The sequence below is a fragment of the Rhinopithecus bieti genome, unplaced genomic scaffold (assembly GCF_001698545.2).
Source record: "Rhinopithecus bieti isolate Rb0 unplaced genomic scaffold, ASM169854v2 scaffold_10354, whole genome shotgun sequence".
NCBI classification, from domain to species: Eukaryota; Metazoa; Chordata; class Mammalia; order Primates; family Cercopithecidae; genus Rhinopithecus; species Rhinopithecus bieti.
In genome coordinates, this window is record NW_016806491.1 from 1,475,050 (window position 1) to 1,493,611 (window position 18,562).

The following is an 18,562-nucleotide window of genomic DNA, read 5'->3' on the forward strand; positions in this document are numbered from 1 at the left end:
GAGTTGAGCCTTGGCCAGGGAAGGGGAAGAAGCTGTGGACATGTGGCATTCTCCAGCCCCAGCTGGGAGGAGAGAGGGAGCTTGGAGCCACGGCTTGCCTGTCCTTCCCAAAAAACGAAGGCAAAGGCCATGGAAAGGCCCCTGACCCCGGGGAGCGTTGGGGGTGGGGGCACGGTTTCCCTACCCTCAGAAGTCCATGCATGAAGAGGCTGGCTTAGAAATGACAGTGAGAAGTTTTGAGTCCCCATGTCACTTACCACTTCTCAAGCCCCACATTGGGTGCCAAAGCTGTTGTAGGACTTTCTCCTTAGTTCAGCTAAGAGCTGGGTCCTTGCAACATGGCCATGAAATACTAGGCTTGCAGATGCCTTGAAGGGTGAGCATGGAATTTATTGGGCAAAAAGAAAAAAAGGGAAACAGAGACTCTCCCCAAAGCCAGAGTGCTTCCTGCCTGGCAGACTGAATCCCAGGTTCCACCAGGAAAAGGAGGGACCAGGTTCCTCCCCACTGCGAATGGCACAAATTTCCCAAGGTTCCACCCCAGTGCGTATTCCTCCCAGTGCACAGGACAGTAGGAGATTCTGCCAGGGAACCCTTCCCACCTGGCTGTCTTATCAGCACTTTGGGAGGCTGAGGTTGGAGGACTGCTTGAGCCCAGGAATTCGAGATGAAAAACGTATAAAAAAGTTAGTGGGGTGTGGTGGCCTGCACCTGTAGTCCCAGCTCCTTGGGGGCTGAGGCAAGAGGACTGCTTGAGCTTGAGAGGTTGAGGCTGCAGTGAGGCTGCCCTGATCATGCCCACTGCACTCGTGCCTGGGTGAGACAGTGAGACCCTGTCTGCAAAAACAAAAGATTTATCTACATATCAAAGTGAAGAGGAAGGATTAATAAATACAGGTTTATCTCAAGGAAATGTCCTAGGAAAAGGGAAGACAGATAAGATCTCTCTCTTTTGCCAAAAGAGAACGTTCAATCTTATTTTTTACATGTATACACTCTTCCTTAGGGGCAAAATGGATGTTTGATGAAAGATTCACCAATGAGGAGAATCTACATCTGATAAAGAGGAGACAAAGACATATCTGGGAGTGTGAGTCAGGGGTTCCAGGAAGCGGGGGAGGAATCACGTTGGTCTATCTGTGAGTGTCTATTTTTCTTCTCACAGAGAAGAAAGAGACTTGGGCCTAGGAGCAATATGGCAGAAACACACATCAGGCAAGGCATTCCTGACAGGCAGAGAGAAACTGCCTACTCATCGCGATGCCGCTCTCCTATTCTACTCTCTATTGTGGGCAAAAGGTAGCCCCAGGGTCCTCCGAATTCTGTGGCACTGAGTATGGAGAGGGCATAACTGGATAGCTGAATAAAAATCCAGTGCACATTGCTGCCTTACAGCCAATAATAGTTGCTCACCAGTGGTATGAAGCCTCTGTGTGCCTAGAACTGAGTTACTGGGTAGATACAGTGTGTGTGGGAAGGGGAGTCTCCAAGGGGAGTCATCCCCAGAAGGGGAAGGTAAGATACTCTTCCAGGATCAGGCTCACCGTTCCCATCCTTGGAGGGAGCTGGGGATGGAAGGTTTTTTTTTTTTTTTTTTACCATTTTGAGCATGGTACACACTCTATCAGCAGAAAAGGGAATTAATAGGAGATTATTTGGGTAGACTGATGGCCTTAAAGCAAACTGGGTATTATCTTGTTCTGTCAGGGGAGGAGTTGACACTTTCACTAACAGTTCTGAGCAGACGCAACAGCAGGACAGACCAGAAGTGTGACCTAACTCAGGCTGCCTCAGAGAGATTGCTGTCGGACTGTCTCTATTGATGGGACTCTTACTGAGGGGATCCAGGCATTCAAGGGGTTGAGTTTCCCAGAAAGTTCCCCACCGAAGCTTTAAAAATGTATTCCCTGCAGCCTTATGCTCTTGCAGTTCCAAATACAACACTGGTGTTTAAAGCCAAACTACTTTATAATTGATTTGCCATCATCCAGCTTTATATTTTAACACTTTAATCTGGTAACAAAGGAAAGGCTCGTTAAAGGACGGCATTTATAAAATGCTTCCAAGCACCTCTGCTTAACTCGAAGGGAAAATAAAAGGGACTGTTTATTTGGTAGGCAAAGGAGAACACCGCCACGAAGAGGTTCTCCACTGAGCAACTCCCGCCTTTGTCAATTATACACATTAATTAGTAACTTTTTTGGAGACATGGACCTTCTCAAACTCCTCAGTATGCTTTGAAACTTTGATACAGAAATATACAAACAAAACTCTAAGTGTTCCGGAATTAATTTCAGACGCTTCATAGATCCTCGTAAGTGCTCACCAAAAGAAAAATTCCCCATTTCTGGTACTCCAATCTCACGCCCTTAGAATTCTCGTAAGACTTGTTCCCTTGAACAACTTTCCCTAATTCCAAATCAAACCTCGATCCGGCTGGGACGCCAAGCTTGAGCTGTGGTAACGCTCAGAAGGCCTCCTTCATCAGTAAAACAGATGCCTTAATGGAAGTGGCGGGGAATCAACGCATGGAAAGGGGCTTGGCTTCCCTCTTTTTTTGGTTACTCTAGGTTGTCTAGATTGGAAAAAAATACACGCTTCGTCCTGCGGAGTTCGGTACAAACGCAATTCCACATACGCAAAGGCAAACCCGGAGCGCAACTGCGCGTCCGGGGAGCGCGACCGGGCGGGGCGGGGCCGAGCGGGGCCAGAGAAGGCCCGCTCCTCCCATTCGTCGCCGCCTTAACTCTTTGCTATCCTTCCGCAGAGCTTCCTCTTCTTTCCCTCTGACCTCGGAAAGAAGGGGGCGGAGTCTTCGGGGGCGGAAGTTGCGGTGCATTGTGGGTTCTCCTGAAGCCGTGGAGTTGATCCTGAATGAAAGTGGCGCGCTGCCCCTGACGTTACCCGGATTGGAGCGGCTGGAATTCGGATTACTGCTGCGATTCGGGTGTCTCGGACCCCGGTGCGCACCGGACCACGGGGAGGCGGCTGCAAAGGCGCGGCGAACGTTGGTGAGGGAGGGCAGCTCTGCGCAGTCCCCAAGACATGGCTCACAACAAGATCCCGCCGCGGTGGCTGAACTGCCCCCGGCGCGGCCAGCCGGTGGCAGGTAACCTGGACTGGGGGGTGTTCGAATTTCCACACTCCGACGTGTCCGGGGGTGGGCCGACCGAGGAGCTCAGCTTTTGGTGGTTCTGTGCCCGTTAGTGGTATTTCAGGAGTGGGATATGCTCTGATTACGCTTCGTGGACGAATGTTTGGGAACATGAACGGGAGGGGATGGTCGGCGGATGGGGGGCACTTGTCACTATTCCTGCAAGGCTAACTGTGCGAATGTGAAGGTAGAGAGGAGATTGGTGGCAGGAGGTGAGGATCCAGGAATACAGTGGGCGTACTTTGAGTCTTAGTAGTTTGCGAACCTTTTAGGATTCAACCTTCCCCTCGAAAGAAGGGATGAGTGTCAGTCTTGAGATGGAGGAAGATGAGGAGGGAAGGGGTGGTTCCCAGCGGTGAAATGGGGTCACACTGAGACTGGGGATCGGTAGGGTGTTTTTGTTAGTTTTTTGTTTTTATTTTTTTTGTGAAACAGGGTCTCTCGCTGAGGCTGGCGATCCTCCCACCTCAGCCTCCCAAGTAGCTGGGACTACAGGCTCCTGCCACCGCACCCGGCTACTTTTTTTGTTTATTTAATTTATATATACACATTTCTAATATATATATTTGAGACATAGTCTCCCTCTGCCGCCCGGGCTGGAGTGCAGTGGCGTGATCTCGGCTCCCTGCCCCAGCTTTCCAAGTAGGTGGGATTACAGGTGCGTGCCACAACACCTGGCTAATTTTTGTGTTTTTAGTAGAGACGGGGTTTCATCATGTTGGCCAGGCCAGTCTCCAACTCCTGTCCTCAAGTGATCCGCCCGCCTTGGCTTCCCAAAGTGCTGGGATTACAGCCGTGAGCCACCGCGCCCAGCCATAATTTTTTTTGTTTATTTTTTGTGGAGACAGGGTTTCACTATGTTGCCCAGGCTCGTCTTGAACTCGTGGACTCAAGTGATGCTCCCACTTCGGCCTCCCAAAGTGTTGGGATTATAGGCGAGAGCCACCCCGCTTGGCTGGGTTTTTGTTTTTTTAAATCATTTTTCTTGTAGTTTTTTTCATCTTTATTGAGCTTGAATACAATAGGCTTTAAAGCGTACAATTTGATAAATTTTGACTATATATACAGAAATACATCTCTTTCCTAGGAAACAGCCATGAAACCATCACCCTTCAAAGTTTCCTCCTGTCCCTTTTTAAATCTCTTCTTTGCCTGGCAACTGATGATCTGCTTTCTGTAATTATAGTTTGCATTTTCTAGAAATTTTTAAATAATTGGAAACATAGTGAGTACTCTGCTTGGGGTGGAAGGAAGTGTGTGTGGCTTTTTTCACTAAGCATAATTATTTTGATACTCATCCAGATTATGCATGTATCAATAGTTTATTCCTTTTTATTGCAGAGTAGTAGTTCATTGTTCTGGGTATACCACAATTTGTTTACCTCTTCATCTATTGATGGTCATTTGGGTTGTTTCCAGTTTTTAGCTATTACAAATAAACCTGCTGTGAACATTTATGTACAATTCTTTGTATGGACATATACTTTCATTCCTTTTGTGTAAATCTCTAGGAGAGGAGTGGCTGCATCATATGATAGGTGTATGTTTAAAGAATTTTAAGAAACTGCCAACCTCTTTTCCAAAGCGGTAACACTTGATAGTCCCACCATCAATGTATTATACAGAATAAATTCAAAGGACTTAAAAACTCGCAAAAAATTTGTACACTTCACAAAATAAGATAAATGAATAGCCAAAAAGCTATGATGGCGTGGTGGTGTGTGCCTGTAATCCCAGCTACTCAGGAGACTGAGGCAGGGGAATCACTTGAACCCGGGAGGCGGTGGTTGCAGTGAGCTGAGACTGCACCACTGCACTCCAGCCTGGGTGACAGAGTGAGACTCCATCTCAAAAAAAAAGTAATTTGTACTTAATTGTGTAATTTATTAGTAAGCGTTCTCTACAGGGACAGAACTAATAGGAGATATATACACACACACACACACACACACACACGTAAAGGGGAGTTTATTAACTATTAACTCACACAATCACAAGGTCCTACAATAGGTTGTCAGCAAACTGAGGAGTAAGGAGAGCCAGTCTGAGTCCCAAAACTGAAGAACTTGGAATCCAGCGTTTGAGGGCAGGAAGCATCCTGCACAGGACAAAGATGTAGGCTGGGAGGCTAGGCCAGTCAAGTCTTTTCACATTTTTCTGCCTGCTTTATATTCTAGCTGTGCTGACAGCTGATTAGATGGTGCCCACCCAGATTAAGGGTGGGTTTGCCTTTCCCAGCCCACTGACTCAAATGTTAATCTCCTTTGGCAACGCCCCCTACACCCAGGATCAATACTTTGCATCCTTCAATCCAATCAAGTTGACACTCAGTATTAACCATCACAGTAATTTCTTTGATATTTTGCATATTGAAGAAAATGTTATGGCGGTTCAAACTTATATGTTGTAAATATTAGGATTCACTTCACTAGTACTAGAAGTTCATAATTTTCCTGAATCAGAAAGAAAATGGTACTAACTACATGTAATATGTTTCCCTGTGAAGTCACCTTCTCTAATGAAACCAGACTTGCAATGAGAGAGAGCTCTTGGAGACAGGGCCAAGCTTTATTTTCTGAAGAATTGTTTTTTCCTCCTTGTGTGTTAATAGATTTCAGGTGAATACTTGGAAGAAAACAAACTTATAATTTCTTTTCCTTTTCCTTTTTTTTTTTTTTGAGACAGGGTCTTGCTCTGTCACCCAGGCTGGAGTGCAGTGGCGAGATCTTGGTTCACTGCAACCTTCTCCTCCTGGGTTCAGGCTATTCTTCTGCCTCAGTCTCCTGAGTAGCTGGGACTACAGCTGTGCACAACCATGCCCAGCTAATTTTTGTATTTTTAGCAGAGATGGGATTTCACCATGTTGGCCACGCTGGTCTCCAACTGCTGACCTCAGGTGATCTGCCTGCCTCGGCCTCCCAAAGTGTTGGCATTACAGGCGTGAGCTACCGCACCCAGCCCTCCCTAGTTTCTTAAAGGTATATCATTCAACATAAAATTATTTCATACCTGCTATGTAAAGAGCTTACTAGGAACTGTGGGAATGTAAATATGAGACACAGCCGGGTGCATTGGCACATACTTGTGGTCCCAGGTACTAGGGATAGTGTGATGGTGATAGTGATGGTGATTTTGAAGTCATTTTATTTAGCAGATATTTAAATGTCTACTTTGTGCTAGTCCTGGGTGCTAGGGAGATGGCTAAGATATATTACCCTTAAAAAGCACAGTCTCATGGGAGTAGCAAACCATCCATTTTAAGCACAGTTCTGTTGTAAAACATGTAGCAAAGACTATTGTAGTATACGATGGGAATCAGAGGTAATAAACCTAATTGAGGTTGAGGAAGAAGAGATGGGAAGGAAGGAGATCAGGTGAGACTTCCCAGAGGAGGTCATACATGAATTATCTTGAGTAAATAGAAGTTTTCTAGATAAATAGTTGGCAGGGGGCGTTTTTGGAAAGTTTCTGTTAGGATAGGATGATGTAGGATGATGATGGGAGAGATAATAGACTGAAAAAGTGTTTTTATTCTGGAAGATGTGAGGTTATGAGGTTGGAGAATAGCCTGATCATACAGGCAAGTAGGGTGTGATAAGGTATCTTAATATTCATATGCTTTAAATTTTCACTGGCATACAATTGCAGTGTATTTCAGCATCAAGATGAGATTATTTGAATCCAGGTTAAAAGCTTACTTTGACTTTTCTGTGTTTAATGAATTGATAGAGAGAGGAATGGAAATAGACTAATTAGGAACTTGTAGCCCAGGTCAAAGACAGTAGTGATGGTTTAGAAGTGAGACATGAAGAGTAGAAGGCTAAATTGAGAGATATTAAGAAGGGAAAATGGATGGAACTTAATGTATTTAGAATGAGGGAAAGAGGGTCAAAATTTAGTCTGAAATGTCTGGCTTATGCAGTGAGATAGCTGATATTATTAGGGCTTATGGAGAGAGAAGCAGGTTGGAAGAGATACTAAGATCCTGATTGCTCAAATAGAGATCTTTAGTAAAGATATATATATATTTTTTTGAGACGGATTCTTGCTCTGTCGCCCAGGCTGGAGTGCAGTGGCCGGATCTCAGCTCACTGCAACCTCCGCCTCCAGGGTTCATGCCATTCTCCTGCCTCAGCCTCCTGAGTAGCTGGGACCACAGGCGCCCGCCACCTCGCCCGGCTAATTTTTTTGTGTTTTTAGTAGAGACGGGGTTTCACCGTGTTGGCCAGGATGGTCTCGATCTCCTGCCCTCGTGATCCGCCCGTCTTGGCCTCCCAAAGTGCTGAGATTACAGGCTTGAGCCACCGCGCCCAGCCAGTAAAGATATTTTTAAAGAACATTTTAATTTTATTTCAGTAGTTTTTGGGGAACAGCTGGTTCTTGGTTACATGGATAAGTTCTTCAGTGGTGATTTCTGAGATTTTGGTGCACCTGTCACCCAAGGAGTGTACACTTTAGTAGTCTTTTATCCCTCACCTCCCTCCCACACTTCACCCTGAGTCCCCAAAGTTCATTATATCATTGTTACATCTTTGCATCCTCATAGTGCAGGTCCCGCTTACAAGTGAGAACACAGGATATTTGGGTTTCCATTCCTGAGTTACTTCACTTAGAATAATGGGGTCCAACTCCATCTAGGTTGCCGTGAATGCCATTATTTCATTCCTTTTTATGGCTGAGTAGTATTCCATGGTATATATATACACCACATTTTCTTTATCCACTCATTGATTGTTGGGCATTTAGGCTGGTTCCACATTTTTGCAATTGCAAATTGTGCTGCTGTAAACATGCCTGTGCAAGTGGCTTTTTCAGATAATGACTTATTTTCCTCTAGGTAGATACCCAGCAGTGGGATTGCTGGATCAAATGGTAGTTCTTCTAGTTCTTCAAGGAATCGCCACACTGTTTTCCATAGTGGTTGTGCTAATTGACATTCCCACCAGCAGTCATTCATGCCAACATCTGTTATTTTTTGATATTTGATAATAGACTGAAAAATGGTCATTCTTGCAGGAGTAAGGTGGTATCTCACTGTAGTTGTAATTTGCATTTCCCTGGTAGTGATGTTGAACATTTTTCATGTTTGTTGGCCAACTGTGTATCTTCTTTTGTCTATTCATGTCCTTTGCCCACTTTTCGATGGGATTATTTATTTTTTTCTTACTCATTTGAGTTCCTTGTAGATTCTGGATATTAGTTCTTTGTCAGATGCATAGTTTGCAAAGATTTTCTCCCACTCTGGGGGTTGTCTGTTTACTCTGCTGATTATTTCTTTTGCTGTGCAGAAGCTTTTAGTTTAATTAGGTCCTATCTATTTATTTTTGTTTTTGTTGCATTTGCTTTTGGGTTCTTGGTCATGAACTCTGTCTAAGTCAATGTCTAGAAGAGTTTTTTCTGATGTTATCTTCTAGAATTTTTATGGTTTCAGATCTTACTTAGGTTTGAGTTGATCCATCTCCAGTTGACTTTGTATAAGGTGAGAGATGAGGATCCAGTTTCATTCTTCTACACATAGCTTGTTAGTTATCCCAGGACCATTTGTTGAATAGGATGTCCTTTCCCCACTTTATGTTTTTGTTTGCTTTGTTGAAGATAGTTGGCTGTAAATGTTTGGCTTTCTTTCTGGGTTCTCTATTCTGTTCCATGGGTCTGTGTGCCTATTTTTATACCAGTACCATGCTGTTTTGGTTACTATAGTCTTGTAGTATTGGGTAATGTGATGCCTCCACATTTGTTCTTTTTGGTTTGTTTACTTTGGCTATTTGGGCTCTTTTTGGGTTCAGTATGAATTTTAGGATTGCTTTTTCTGGTTCTGTGAAGAATGATGACGGTACTTTGATGGGAATTGCATTGAATCTATATATTGCTTTTGGCAGTATGTTCATTTTCACGGTATTGATTATATCCATCCATGAGCATGGGATGTGTTTCCATTTGTTTGTGTCATCTGTGATTTCTTTCCAGTAGTGTTTTGTAGTTTTCCGTGTAGAGCTCTTTCACCTCCTTGGTTAGGTATATTCCTAAGTATTCTATTATTATTTTTTTGCAGCTGTTGTAAAAGGGATTGAGTTCTTGATTTGATTCTCAGCTTGGCTATTGTTGGTGCATAGCAGTGCTACTGATTTGTGTAGGTTGATTTTGTATCCTGAAACTTTAAAGAATTCATTTATCAGATTTAGGAGCTTTTTGGATGAGATTTTAGGGTTTCCTATGTATACAATCATATCATCAGTGAAGACTGACAGTGTGACTTCCACTTTACCAATTTGGATGCCTTTTATTTCTTTGTCATTGTTCTGACGAGGACTTCCAGTACTATGTTAAACAGAAGTGGTGAAAGTAGCATCCTTGTCTTGTTGCAGTTCTCAGGGGGAATGCTTTAAACTTTTCCCCATTCAGTATAGTGTTGGTCATGGGTTTGTCATAGATGGCTTTATTACTTTGAGGTATGTCCCTTCTGTGCCAGTTTTGCTGAAGGTTTTAATCATGAAGCGATGCTGGATTTTGTCAAATACTTTTTCTGTATCTATTGAGATAGGTCATGTGATTTTTATTTTTAATTCTGTTCATGTGATGTATCACATTTATTTTTATTTTATTTGTTTATTTTTGAGACAGAGTCTTGCTCTGTCAGCCAGTCTGGAGTGTGGTGGCACCATCTCAGCTCATTGCAACCTTCACCTCCTGGGTTCAAGCGATTCTCTTGCCTCAGCCTCCTGACCTTGTGATTTGCCCGCCTTGGCCTCCCAAAGTGCTAGGATTACAGGCATGAGCAGTGCACCATGCCTGGCAATGTAGGTATTTAATGCTATGAACTTTCCTCTTAGTACTGCTTTTGCTGTGTCTCAGAGGTTTTGATAGGTTGTGTCACTGTTACCATTCAGTTCAAAAAATTTTTAAATTTCCATCTTTATTTCGTTCTTTTGTCCCACAGGCTGATCCCTTCATGTTGTGCTCTCTCCCTTCCTCTGGGGGTGGGGTTTGGGGCTTCCTGAGAGCTGGATTGGTGTGATTGTTATTGCTCTTCTGGTTCTAGTCACACTGTGGAGCTACCAGGTCCCAGGGCTGGTGCTGAAGAATGTCTGCAGAGTCCTGTGATGTAATCCATCTTCAGGTGTCCCAGCCATTGATACCAGCTCCTACTCTGGTAAGGGTGGCAGGGCAGTAAGTAGACTCTGTGAGAGTCCTTGGTTGTAGATACATTTAATGTGTCGGCTTTCTTGAATGCTGGTTATGCTAGTAGTGAAGTTGTCATGTGGACAGACTCAGGACCTCTGGTTAGCCAGATTGTTGCAGGCAGTGGTATATTAGCTGTTATTTTATCTTTCCTGGGAGCAGGATTATTTTGTCATGAGTTGCTGTAATGGCCTGAGTTAGTTGGCTTGCAGCCAGGAGGCGGTGCTTTCAAGAGAGCATTAGCTGTGGTGCTAGTTGGGGGATCTAAGTTTGTCCTAAGTTGGCCAGGGTAAGTATTCTGGTTTCTCAGGCGATGGGTGGGGCATAAAGCTCCCAAGAATTTCTGTCTTTTGTGTTCAGCAACCAGGGCAGGTAGAGAAATACCATCAGGTAGGGGAAGGGTTAGGTGGCTCTGAGCTTAGACTCTCCCTGGGTGGGGCTTACTGCAGCCACTGTAGGGGATGGGGGGTAGTTCTTGGGCCAATAGGGTTATGTTCCAGAGAGGATTATGGCGGCCTCTGCTGCGTCATATAGTTTGCCAGGGAAGTGGGGGATAGCTGGTAATGAAAGACTTCACCCAGATCCCATGCAGTTGGTGAGGCTGGTCTTCTGTGGTACACTCCCCCACTCCTCAGACCTTGCCTCTGAATGTAAGTTTCCCCACTGAGAAAGCGAGCATGGCTTTCAGGCCCTGTCCCTCCCTGTCTGCCTCCGTGTCTGCCCACTGGGCAGCTTCTGTGCTTGTATCTGTAGCAGTTCCCATTCATTCCCTGGATTCTGCTCAAGAAAATTCATGCCCGGTCAGAATTATTATGAGTTTCATTTGGAAGCTTTTTTCCCCCATGACCCTCCCTAATTCTGCTGTCTGCTTTCCCTGAGGGCCCCTGTGAGATGTAGTCAAGAATGGCTTCTCTGGACTTGAGCTGGAGACTGGGAGTGCCCACAAGACTCTGCCTGCTGCTGCTTCTACTTTTAGACTTCACTTGGCTCCCTAAATTCATTTCAGCTGTAGGTAAAGTTAAATCCTTCTCCTGTGATCTGGATTTTCAGATTCCCCAGTGGGGAATGTGTGTTCAGAGGCAGGGTTTTCCCCCCTTTCACACTTTGGGAGCTCATGGTTTTTCGCCTGTCTCATGGAATTTGCAGTGCTGTGTGGCTTCTCTCAACGGATCTCTTTAGCTGTGGCAAGTTTTTGAAATCAGACAGTACTGAAGTTTGCTGCATAGATTGATTCTTCCCTTCATGAAAGATTTCTCTGTAGCATTTTAGCCATGGTAGAACTTTCTTTAGCTGTGGTAGAACTTTCTTCGGGGTTGGAGTCAGTTCTCCCCAACCCTGCTGCTGCTTTATCAATTAAGTTTATGTAATATTCCAAATCCTTTATTGTCACTTCAGCAATATTCACATCTTCACTGGGGCCAGATTCCATATCAGGAAACCACTTTGCTCATTTGTAAGAAGCAACTCCTCATCTGTTAAAGTTTTATCATGAGATTGCAGCAATTTGGTCACATCTTCAGGCTCCGCTTTAAAAAATGTTTGTATTGACCAGGCGTGGTGGCTCACATCTGTAATCCCAGCACTTTGGGAGGCCGAGGCAGGCGGATCACTTGAGGTCAGGAGTTTGAAACCAGCCTGGCCAACATGGTGAAACTGCATCTCTACTAAAAATATAAAAATTAGCTGGGCATGGTAGCAGGCGCCTGTAAACCCAGCTACTCATGAAGCTGAGGCAGGAGAATTGCTTGAACCTGCGAGGTGGAGGTTGCAGTGAGCTGAGGTCGCGCCACTGTATTCCAGCCTGGACGACACAGTAAGACTCTGTCTCAAAAAAAACAAAAACAAAAACAGTTATTTTTTATATTTTTTTGAGACAGGGTCTCACTGTGTCCTCCTGGAATGGCTGGAATGCAATGGCATGATCATGGCTCACTGCAGCCTCGAACTCCTGGGTTCAAGCGATTCTGCCACCCCAGCCTCCTGAGTAGCTGGGACTACAGGTGTGTGCTACTATGCCTGGCTAACTTTCAGGCTGCACTTCTAATTATAATTCTTCTGCTATTTCTACTACATCTGCAGTTACTTATTCCACTGAAGTCTTGAACTCCTCAAAGTCATCCATGAGGGTTATAATAAACATTTCAAACACCTATTGTTGATATTTTGACTTTCTCCTGTGAATCATGAATATTCTTAATGGCATCTAGAATGGTGAATCCTTTCCAGAAAATTTTTTATTTATTTTGCCCGATCCATCAGAGAAATGACTACATATGGCAGTTATAACCTTATGAAATGTATTTCTTAAATAATAAGACCTTTTTAGGGAACCCACTCTGTGAAGAAAACAAAAATAATATAGGACTTGAAAATTGAAACTACCCCTTGATCCATGGGCTGTTATGTTAGTAGGCATGGAACCAACATTAATCTCCCTGTACATTTCCATCAGAGCTCTTGGGTGCCTAGGTGCATAGTCAGTGAGCAGTAATATTTTGGAAGGAATCTTTTTTTCTGAGCAGTAAGTCTCAAGAGTGGCCTTCAAAAAATTCAGTAAAACATTCTGTAAACAGATGGGATGTCATCCAGGCTTGTTGTTCATTAATAGAGCACAGACAGAGTAGATTTAGCATACTTCTTAAGGGCCCTAGTATTTTCAGAATGGTAAATGAGCACTGGCTTCAACTTGAAGTTACCAGCTCCTGACAAGAAAGTCAGCCTGTCCTTTGAAGCTTTGAATCTAGGCATTGTCTTCTGTCTAGCTATGAAAGCCCTAGATGGCAATTTCTTCTAATAGAAGACTGTTTTTCCGTTGTTTAGTGTAGCCATGTTCGTCAATTATCTTAGCTATATCTTCTGGATAATTTTCTACAGCTTCCGTAACAGCCCTTTACCTTGTACTTTTATGTTAGAGAGATGGCTTCCTTCCTTAAACCTTATGAATCAACCTCTGCTAGCTTCAGATTTTTCTTCTGCAGCTTTGTTACCTCTCTTAGCCTTCATAGAATTGAAGGAAATTGTTGCCTTGGTCTGGATTAGGCTTTGGCTTAAGTGGAAATGTTGTGGCTGGTTTGATCTATTCAGACCACTGAAATTTTCCCCATATCAGCAATAAGACTGTTTCGCTTTCGGCCAGGCGTGGTGGCTCACGCCTGTAATCCCAGCACTTTGGGAGGCTGAGGCGTGTGGATCACGAGGTCAGGAGTTTGAGACCAGCCTGGCGAATATGGTGAAACCCTGTCTCTACTAAAAATACAAAAAAATTAGCTGGGCGTGGTAGCGTGCACCTGTAGTCCCAGCTACTCAAGAGGCTGAGGCAGGAGAATCGCTTGAACCTGGGAGGCAGACAGAGGTTGCAGTGAGCTGAGGTCACGCCACTGACTCCAGCTTGGTGACAGAGTGAGACTCTGTCTTAAAAAAAAAAAAGACTGGTTATTTCGCTTTCTTATCATTTGTGTATTTACTGGAGTAGCACTTGTAACATCCTCCGCGAGTTTTTCCTTTTCATTTACAACTTGGCTAACTGGTGCAAGAGGCCTAGCTTTTGGCGTATCTGGGCTTTCAGTGTACCTTCTTCACTGAACTTAATAATTTCTAGTTTTTGATTTAATTGAGAGACATATGATTCTTCATCGCACTTGAACACTTAGAGGACATTGTAGGGTTATTAACTGACCTAATTTCAATATTATGGTGTCTCAGGAAATAGGGAGGCTTAAGGAGAGGGAGGGAGATGGGGAATGGCTGCTTGGTGGAGCAGTGAAAACATATACAGCATTTATTTATTAAATTTGCCATCTTATGGGTGTCATTCATGGCACCCCAAAACAATTACAGTTGTAACATCAGAGATCACTGATCATAGATCACTGTAACAAATATAATAATAATCAAAAAGCTTGAACTGTTGTGGAAGTTAGTTCCACAAAATGTGGCACAGACACAAAACGAGCACATACTGTTGGATAAATTACACTGATAGACTTGATAGACAAAAGGTTGCCACAGACCTTAAATTTATTGAAAAATGCAGTATCTGTGAAGTGCAGTAAAGCAAAGTATGCCTGTAATACTAGTTCCTCTCATAAACAACTGCCCAAAACTCAGGAGTTCCAATCAAATTATATTTCTTGCTCGTATCAGAATGTGTTGTATTGGGCAACTTTCCCAGGCTACTCTTCTCTGATTAGCAACTTGCTAGGCTCTTTCCATTTTGTGATGCTGTCATCTTAAACATGTGACTTCTAAAGTTGCCATGAAAGTGGAGGAGCAAGCATGGGTGATCTCTCATGGGGTTTTTGGCCAGCCTTGGTAGTCGTATAGTTAACTTTGGCCCGTATCCCATTGGCCAGAATCCAGAACATGGCCCTCACCCAACTACAAGAGAAACTGAGAGAGCTAGTCTTTCATTGTGTCCTGGAAGAAGAAAGTAAATTGAATGTGACAAACAGATAGTGTCATTTCTACCATGGCAATAGATGAAACTTCTCCCAGGCAGAGACCGTAGAGAGAGTAGAGAAGGTGCACAATGGAACCCCTAGAAACCTGACATTTATAAGTTGGTTAAAGAAAAAAGAGGGAACAAAGAAGTTGAGGACGAATAGCTAGAAATTGAGGGAGGTGTTAGGTGGGTAATTGAAACTAACAGGGGTTTGGGTGTCATGGAAGGCAGAAGAGTTTTTCAAGAAGGAAGGAGTTGCTGGATACGTGAAATGCTGCTGAAATGTTAAGATACTAGAAAAGTTGGTAAAATCTGTTGGTGACTGTGACAAGTATTTTCAGTGGCAATGTGGGATCAGAGGCCAGATTGGAGTGGATTAATGAGCTACTTTGTTGCAAGTCTCTTAGAGAGTTGTAGAGGATTGCTGAGGAATGTGCGTAGATGGCTCTGAGACCTGTTTAAGAGGCTAATTGCTACCTTTCCTACCTTTCGGATAGAGTGGTCAAAAGAGTGGGCATAGAGTGGCCAAAAGGAATGATCAGAAGTGACTTGAGAATGGCCAGCTGGCTGAGGAGGAGGCAGGCATTGGAACATGGAAGATGTAGGACTATCTTCATTAACCCATCTACCAAGGCTATGGATGGGCCTTAGTCATATCAGCAGATGCTGCTGGGATGGAAACTAATGATGCCCGAAGACCAGATGCAATACAGTTCAGTTTACTGGAAGCAAGAGAGGAAAAAGATGGTGTACAAAATAGCAGTTGCTCCCCTTTCCCCCAGTGCCAGGGTCTTTACCTTTGAGGAATGTAATCACATCCAGGAGGAGAGTCCTGATTTGACTGTGGGCTATCTTGAATGGGAGCTCAAAAGCTAAATTATGCACAGTTATAGGGAAGTAAAGTCTACACTTCTGCTCACACATGTATACATAAATGAATTGGAGGTAATGAAGATAGGAGTATGTGTATTAAACTTTTTAAAAAGTTTGATTATGAAGAGGAGTAAAATGAAGCATAAGTTGGGGGATACGGGAGAGTTTAGGGTTTGTTTAAATGCTGATGGGAATGAGCCAGCAGATGTCTGAGATGCTGAAGATGTTGGGGGTGAGGGTTGGGAGAAGAAGAAAGGATTGTTTGATGGCCCTTGAAAGGTAAGATGGTAAGGAAATCTTGAGCAGAAGGGAGGATTTTTAATGGGAGGAGGAGTATGGGCTCAGATACAGAAAGGTTTATAGATAAACTGCAAAGACAAGGCAAGTTTCTGCCTAATGGTGGAGAGGCATTGTTGAATAGTGGTTTCATTCATGGGCTCTACATCCATAGTCTTCATTTGAATCACTGTTTTTACCATTTATGAGTGGTGTGACGTGCGGCAAGTTGCTTAATCGCTCTTGCTTTGTTCCCCTCATCTGTAAAATGAGGAATAATAACAATACTTATTGTTAGGAGTAAATGAATGAATTATGTACAATATTTTAAACAGTGTCTGGCATGTGGTAAACATATACAATTAGCTTTAATTATTATGGCTTCTTTTTTTTTTTTTCTTTTCAGTGAAGTCTAACTTAAAGTTGTCAGTTGAAAAGGGGATGTTTTGGGAATGAGGAAAAGATGTAAAATATTTATCATAAGGAATAGTTAGTGGTGTGTGGTAGGACTGCCTTTAATATTGGTGATTATGAAGTATAGTGTCACCCATCTTTTGTGCTGTGAGATTTGCTCTAGGAGGCCTCAGCTACATATGTATAGGCACAAAGAAGTTAGGTGGTTGGGTTCATTGAGGTCTGGATTTTTCTCAGGTGAGTGTGACTGGGTAATGGGGGCAGAGCAAGGAGGTTAAGGGTATTTACAGAGGACTAATTGTGATGATCTACTGTGAACTCTGATGTTGGATAAGAAGGAAAGGGAACCCTGAAAGAGCTGATGGAAATAGGATTGGACCTCTGAGAGTAAGTAGTAAGAGGGAGAGAAAGTCTGATGGGATGAATCTTCTTATTTATTTATTTTTTATGTTTATGGTTTATATTTTCCCAATAGAATATAAACACTATGAGGGCAGCAGGGTTTTTCTGTTTTTTATTTGTTTGGTTTTTTCCTTTTCACTAATGTAATCCATGCGCCTATAACAATGCCTGGTACGTAGTAGATACCCACTATGTATCTGTTAAACTAAATGAAGTAAAAGAAACCTAACTCAGATGATGGTGGAGGTAGTGAGAAGTGGTCAGATTTTGGATGTATTTTGAAGGTGGAGCTGCAGGATTTGCTGATGGATTGGATGTTAGGTGTGAGAAAAGGAGAATAGTCAAGTATAACCTAAAAGGTTTCGGTCTTGGGCTACTAAAAGAATGATGTTACTATCTGCTGAGATAGGGAAGAGCATGAAAGGAGCAGGTTTTAGAGTTTGAATATTAAGAGATGAGATTTGGATATCAAATCTGAGACATCTGTTAGGCATAAAGTAGAGGCTCAGTAGGCAGTTGATATCCATCTAGAGTTAAGGGAGCGATTTGAACTGGAGATATAAATTTGTAAGTCATTAGCACATTGATGACTTTTAAAGCCGTGAGACTAGATGAGACACCAAGGGAGTCAATGAAAATATAAAAGAGATCCAAGGATTGAGTCCTGAGACAAAACATAGAGGAGTCAGGGTGATGAGGGGGAGCCACTAAAGATAACTGAGAAGGAGAGGCCAGAGAGCTAGAAGGAATACCAGGAGGATATAATAGTATTCTAGAAGTCACGTGAAAAAATGGTTCAGGAATTCCCTCTTTCATCAAAAAGTGATCAGTTTTTCTTATGTTACTGAGAGCTTAAGGTGAGAACTGAGAGTTGACCATTTGATTTAGCAATGTGGAGGTTATGGGTGGTTTTGATTTTGTAGAAAACAAAATCTTAAAAAATTATTTTAGTTTAAAGTCTTTGGACAAATGTTAAGACTTCACTTAGGTAGATAATATTGTTTTTATTGTGTTTGGAAATATAAGGCCAGGCTCAGTGGCTCACGCCTATAATCCCAGCATTTTGGGAGGCCGAGGTGGGCGAGTTGCTTGAGTTTAGGAGTTGGAGACCAGCCTGGGCAACATGGCGAAACCTCATCTCTACAAAAAATACAAACAATTAGCTGAGTGTGGTGGTGTGCGCCTGTAGTCCCAGCTACTGGGGTTGCTAAGGTGGAAGGATCGCCTGAGCCCAGGAGGTTGAGGCTGTAGGGGCTGACATCACGCCACTGCACTCCAGCCTGGGCAACAGAGTGACACCCTGTCTCAAAAAATAATACATATACATAGATCAGTTAAAATAAGCTTTTAAAAAATTGGTGATATGAGGTGACTTCCTCTATGCTGTACTGTCATTCAGAAAAAAAGAAAAAAAAATCGCTCTTTCTAGCTGAAATAACCAATGATAGTTGTTTGAAGGATGATTTTGGTTAGCATTCTCTCAGAATGATGTCATGTTCTAGCATGATCTTTATCCTGAGATATAGAATAAGGTCTACAACCTTTTAGTATCAGGTTGGAGAAAGTTCCAACCTGGTAATAAAAACCGTATAGGGAATGTAATCCCAGCACTTTGGGAGGCTGAGGTGGGTGGATTGCTTGAGCCCAGGAGTTTGAGACTAGCCTGGACAACATAGTGAGACCCTGTCAACCCGTTCCCCCCAGCAAAAAAATGAGCTGGGTATGGTGGCATGCACCTGCAGTCCCAGCTACTTGGGAGGCTTAGGTAGGAAGATTGCTTATATTTTTAAGAGTTTTAAATTAATAACTTTTTTTTTTTTTTT

General features: G+C 43.2%; 1 protein-coding gene across 3 annotated transcripts in view; it reads left to right on the forward strand.

The window, feature by feature from the left end:
* The first annotated feature begins 2,729 nt into the window (after nucleotides 1-2,729).
* The window catches only part of RNGTT (RNA guanylyltransferase and 5'-phosphatase), a 338,127-nt gene continuing 322,294 nt past the window's right edge, over nucleotides 2,730-18,562 (forward strand). For 2 of the 3 annotated variants that reach the window (XM_017876820.1, XM_017876821.1), the window contains exon 1: nucleotides 2,730-3,109. In XM_017876820.1, coding sequence (XP_017732309.1) covers nucleotides 3,046-3,109 — 64 coding nt within the window. In that variant the 5' untranslated portion in view covers nucleotides 2,730-3,045. Of the gene's footprint in view, nucleotides 3,110-10,193; nucleotides 10,305-18,562 lie in introns of all 3 variants that reach the window. The other variant, XM_017876822.1, reaches the window with a different exon arrangement.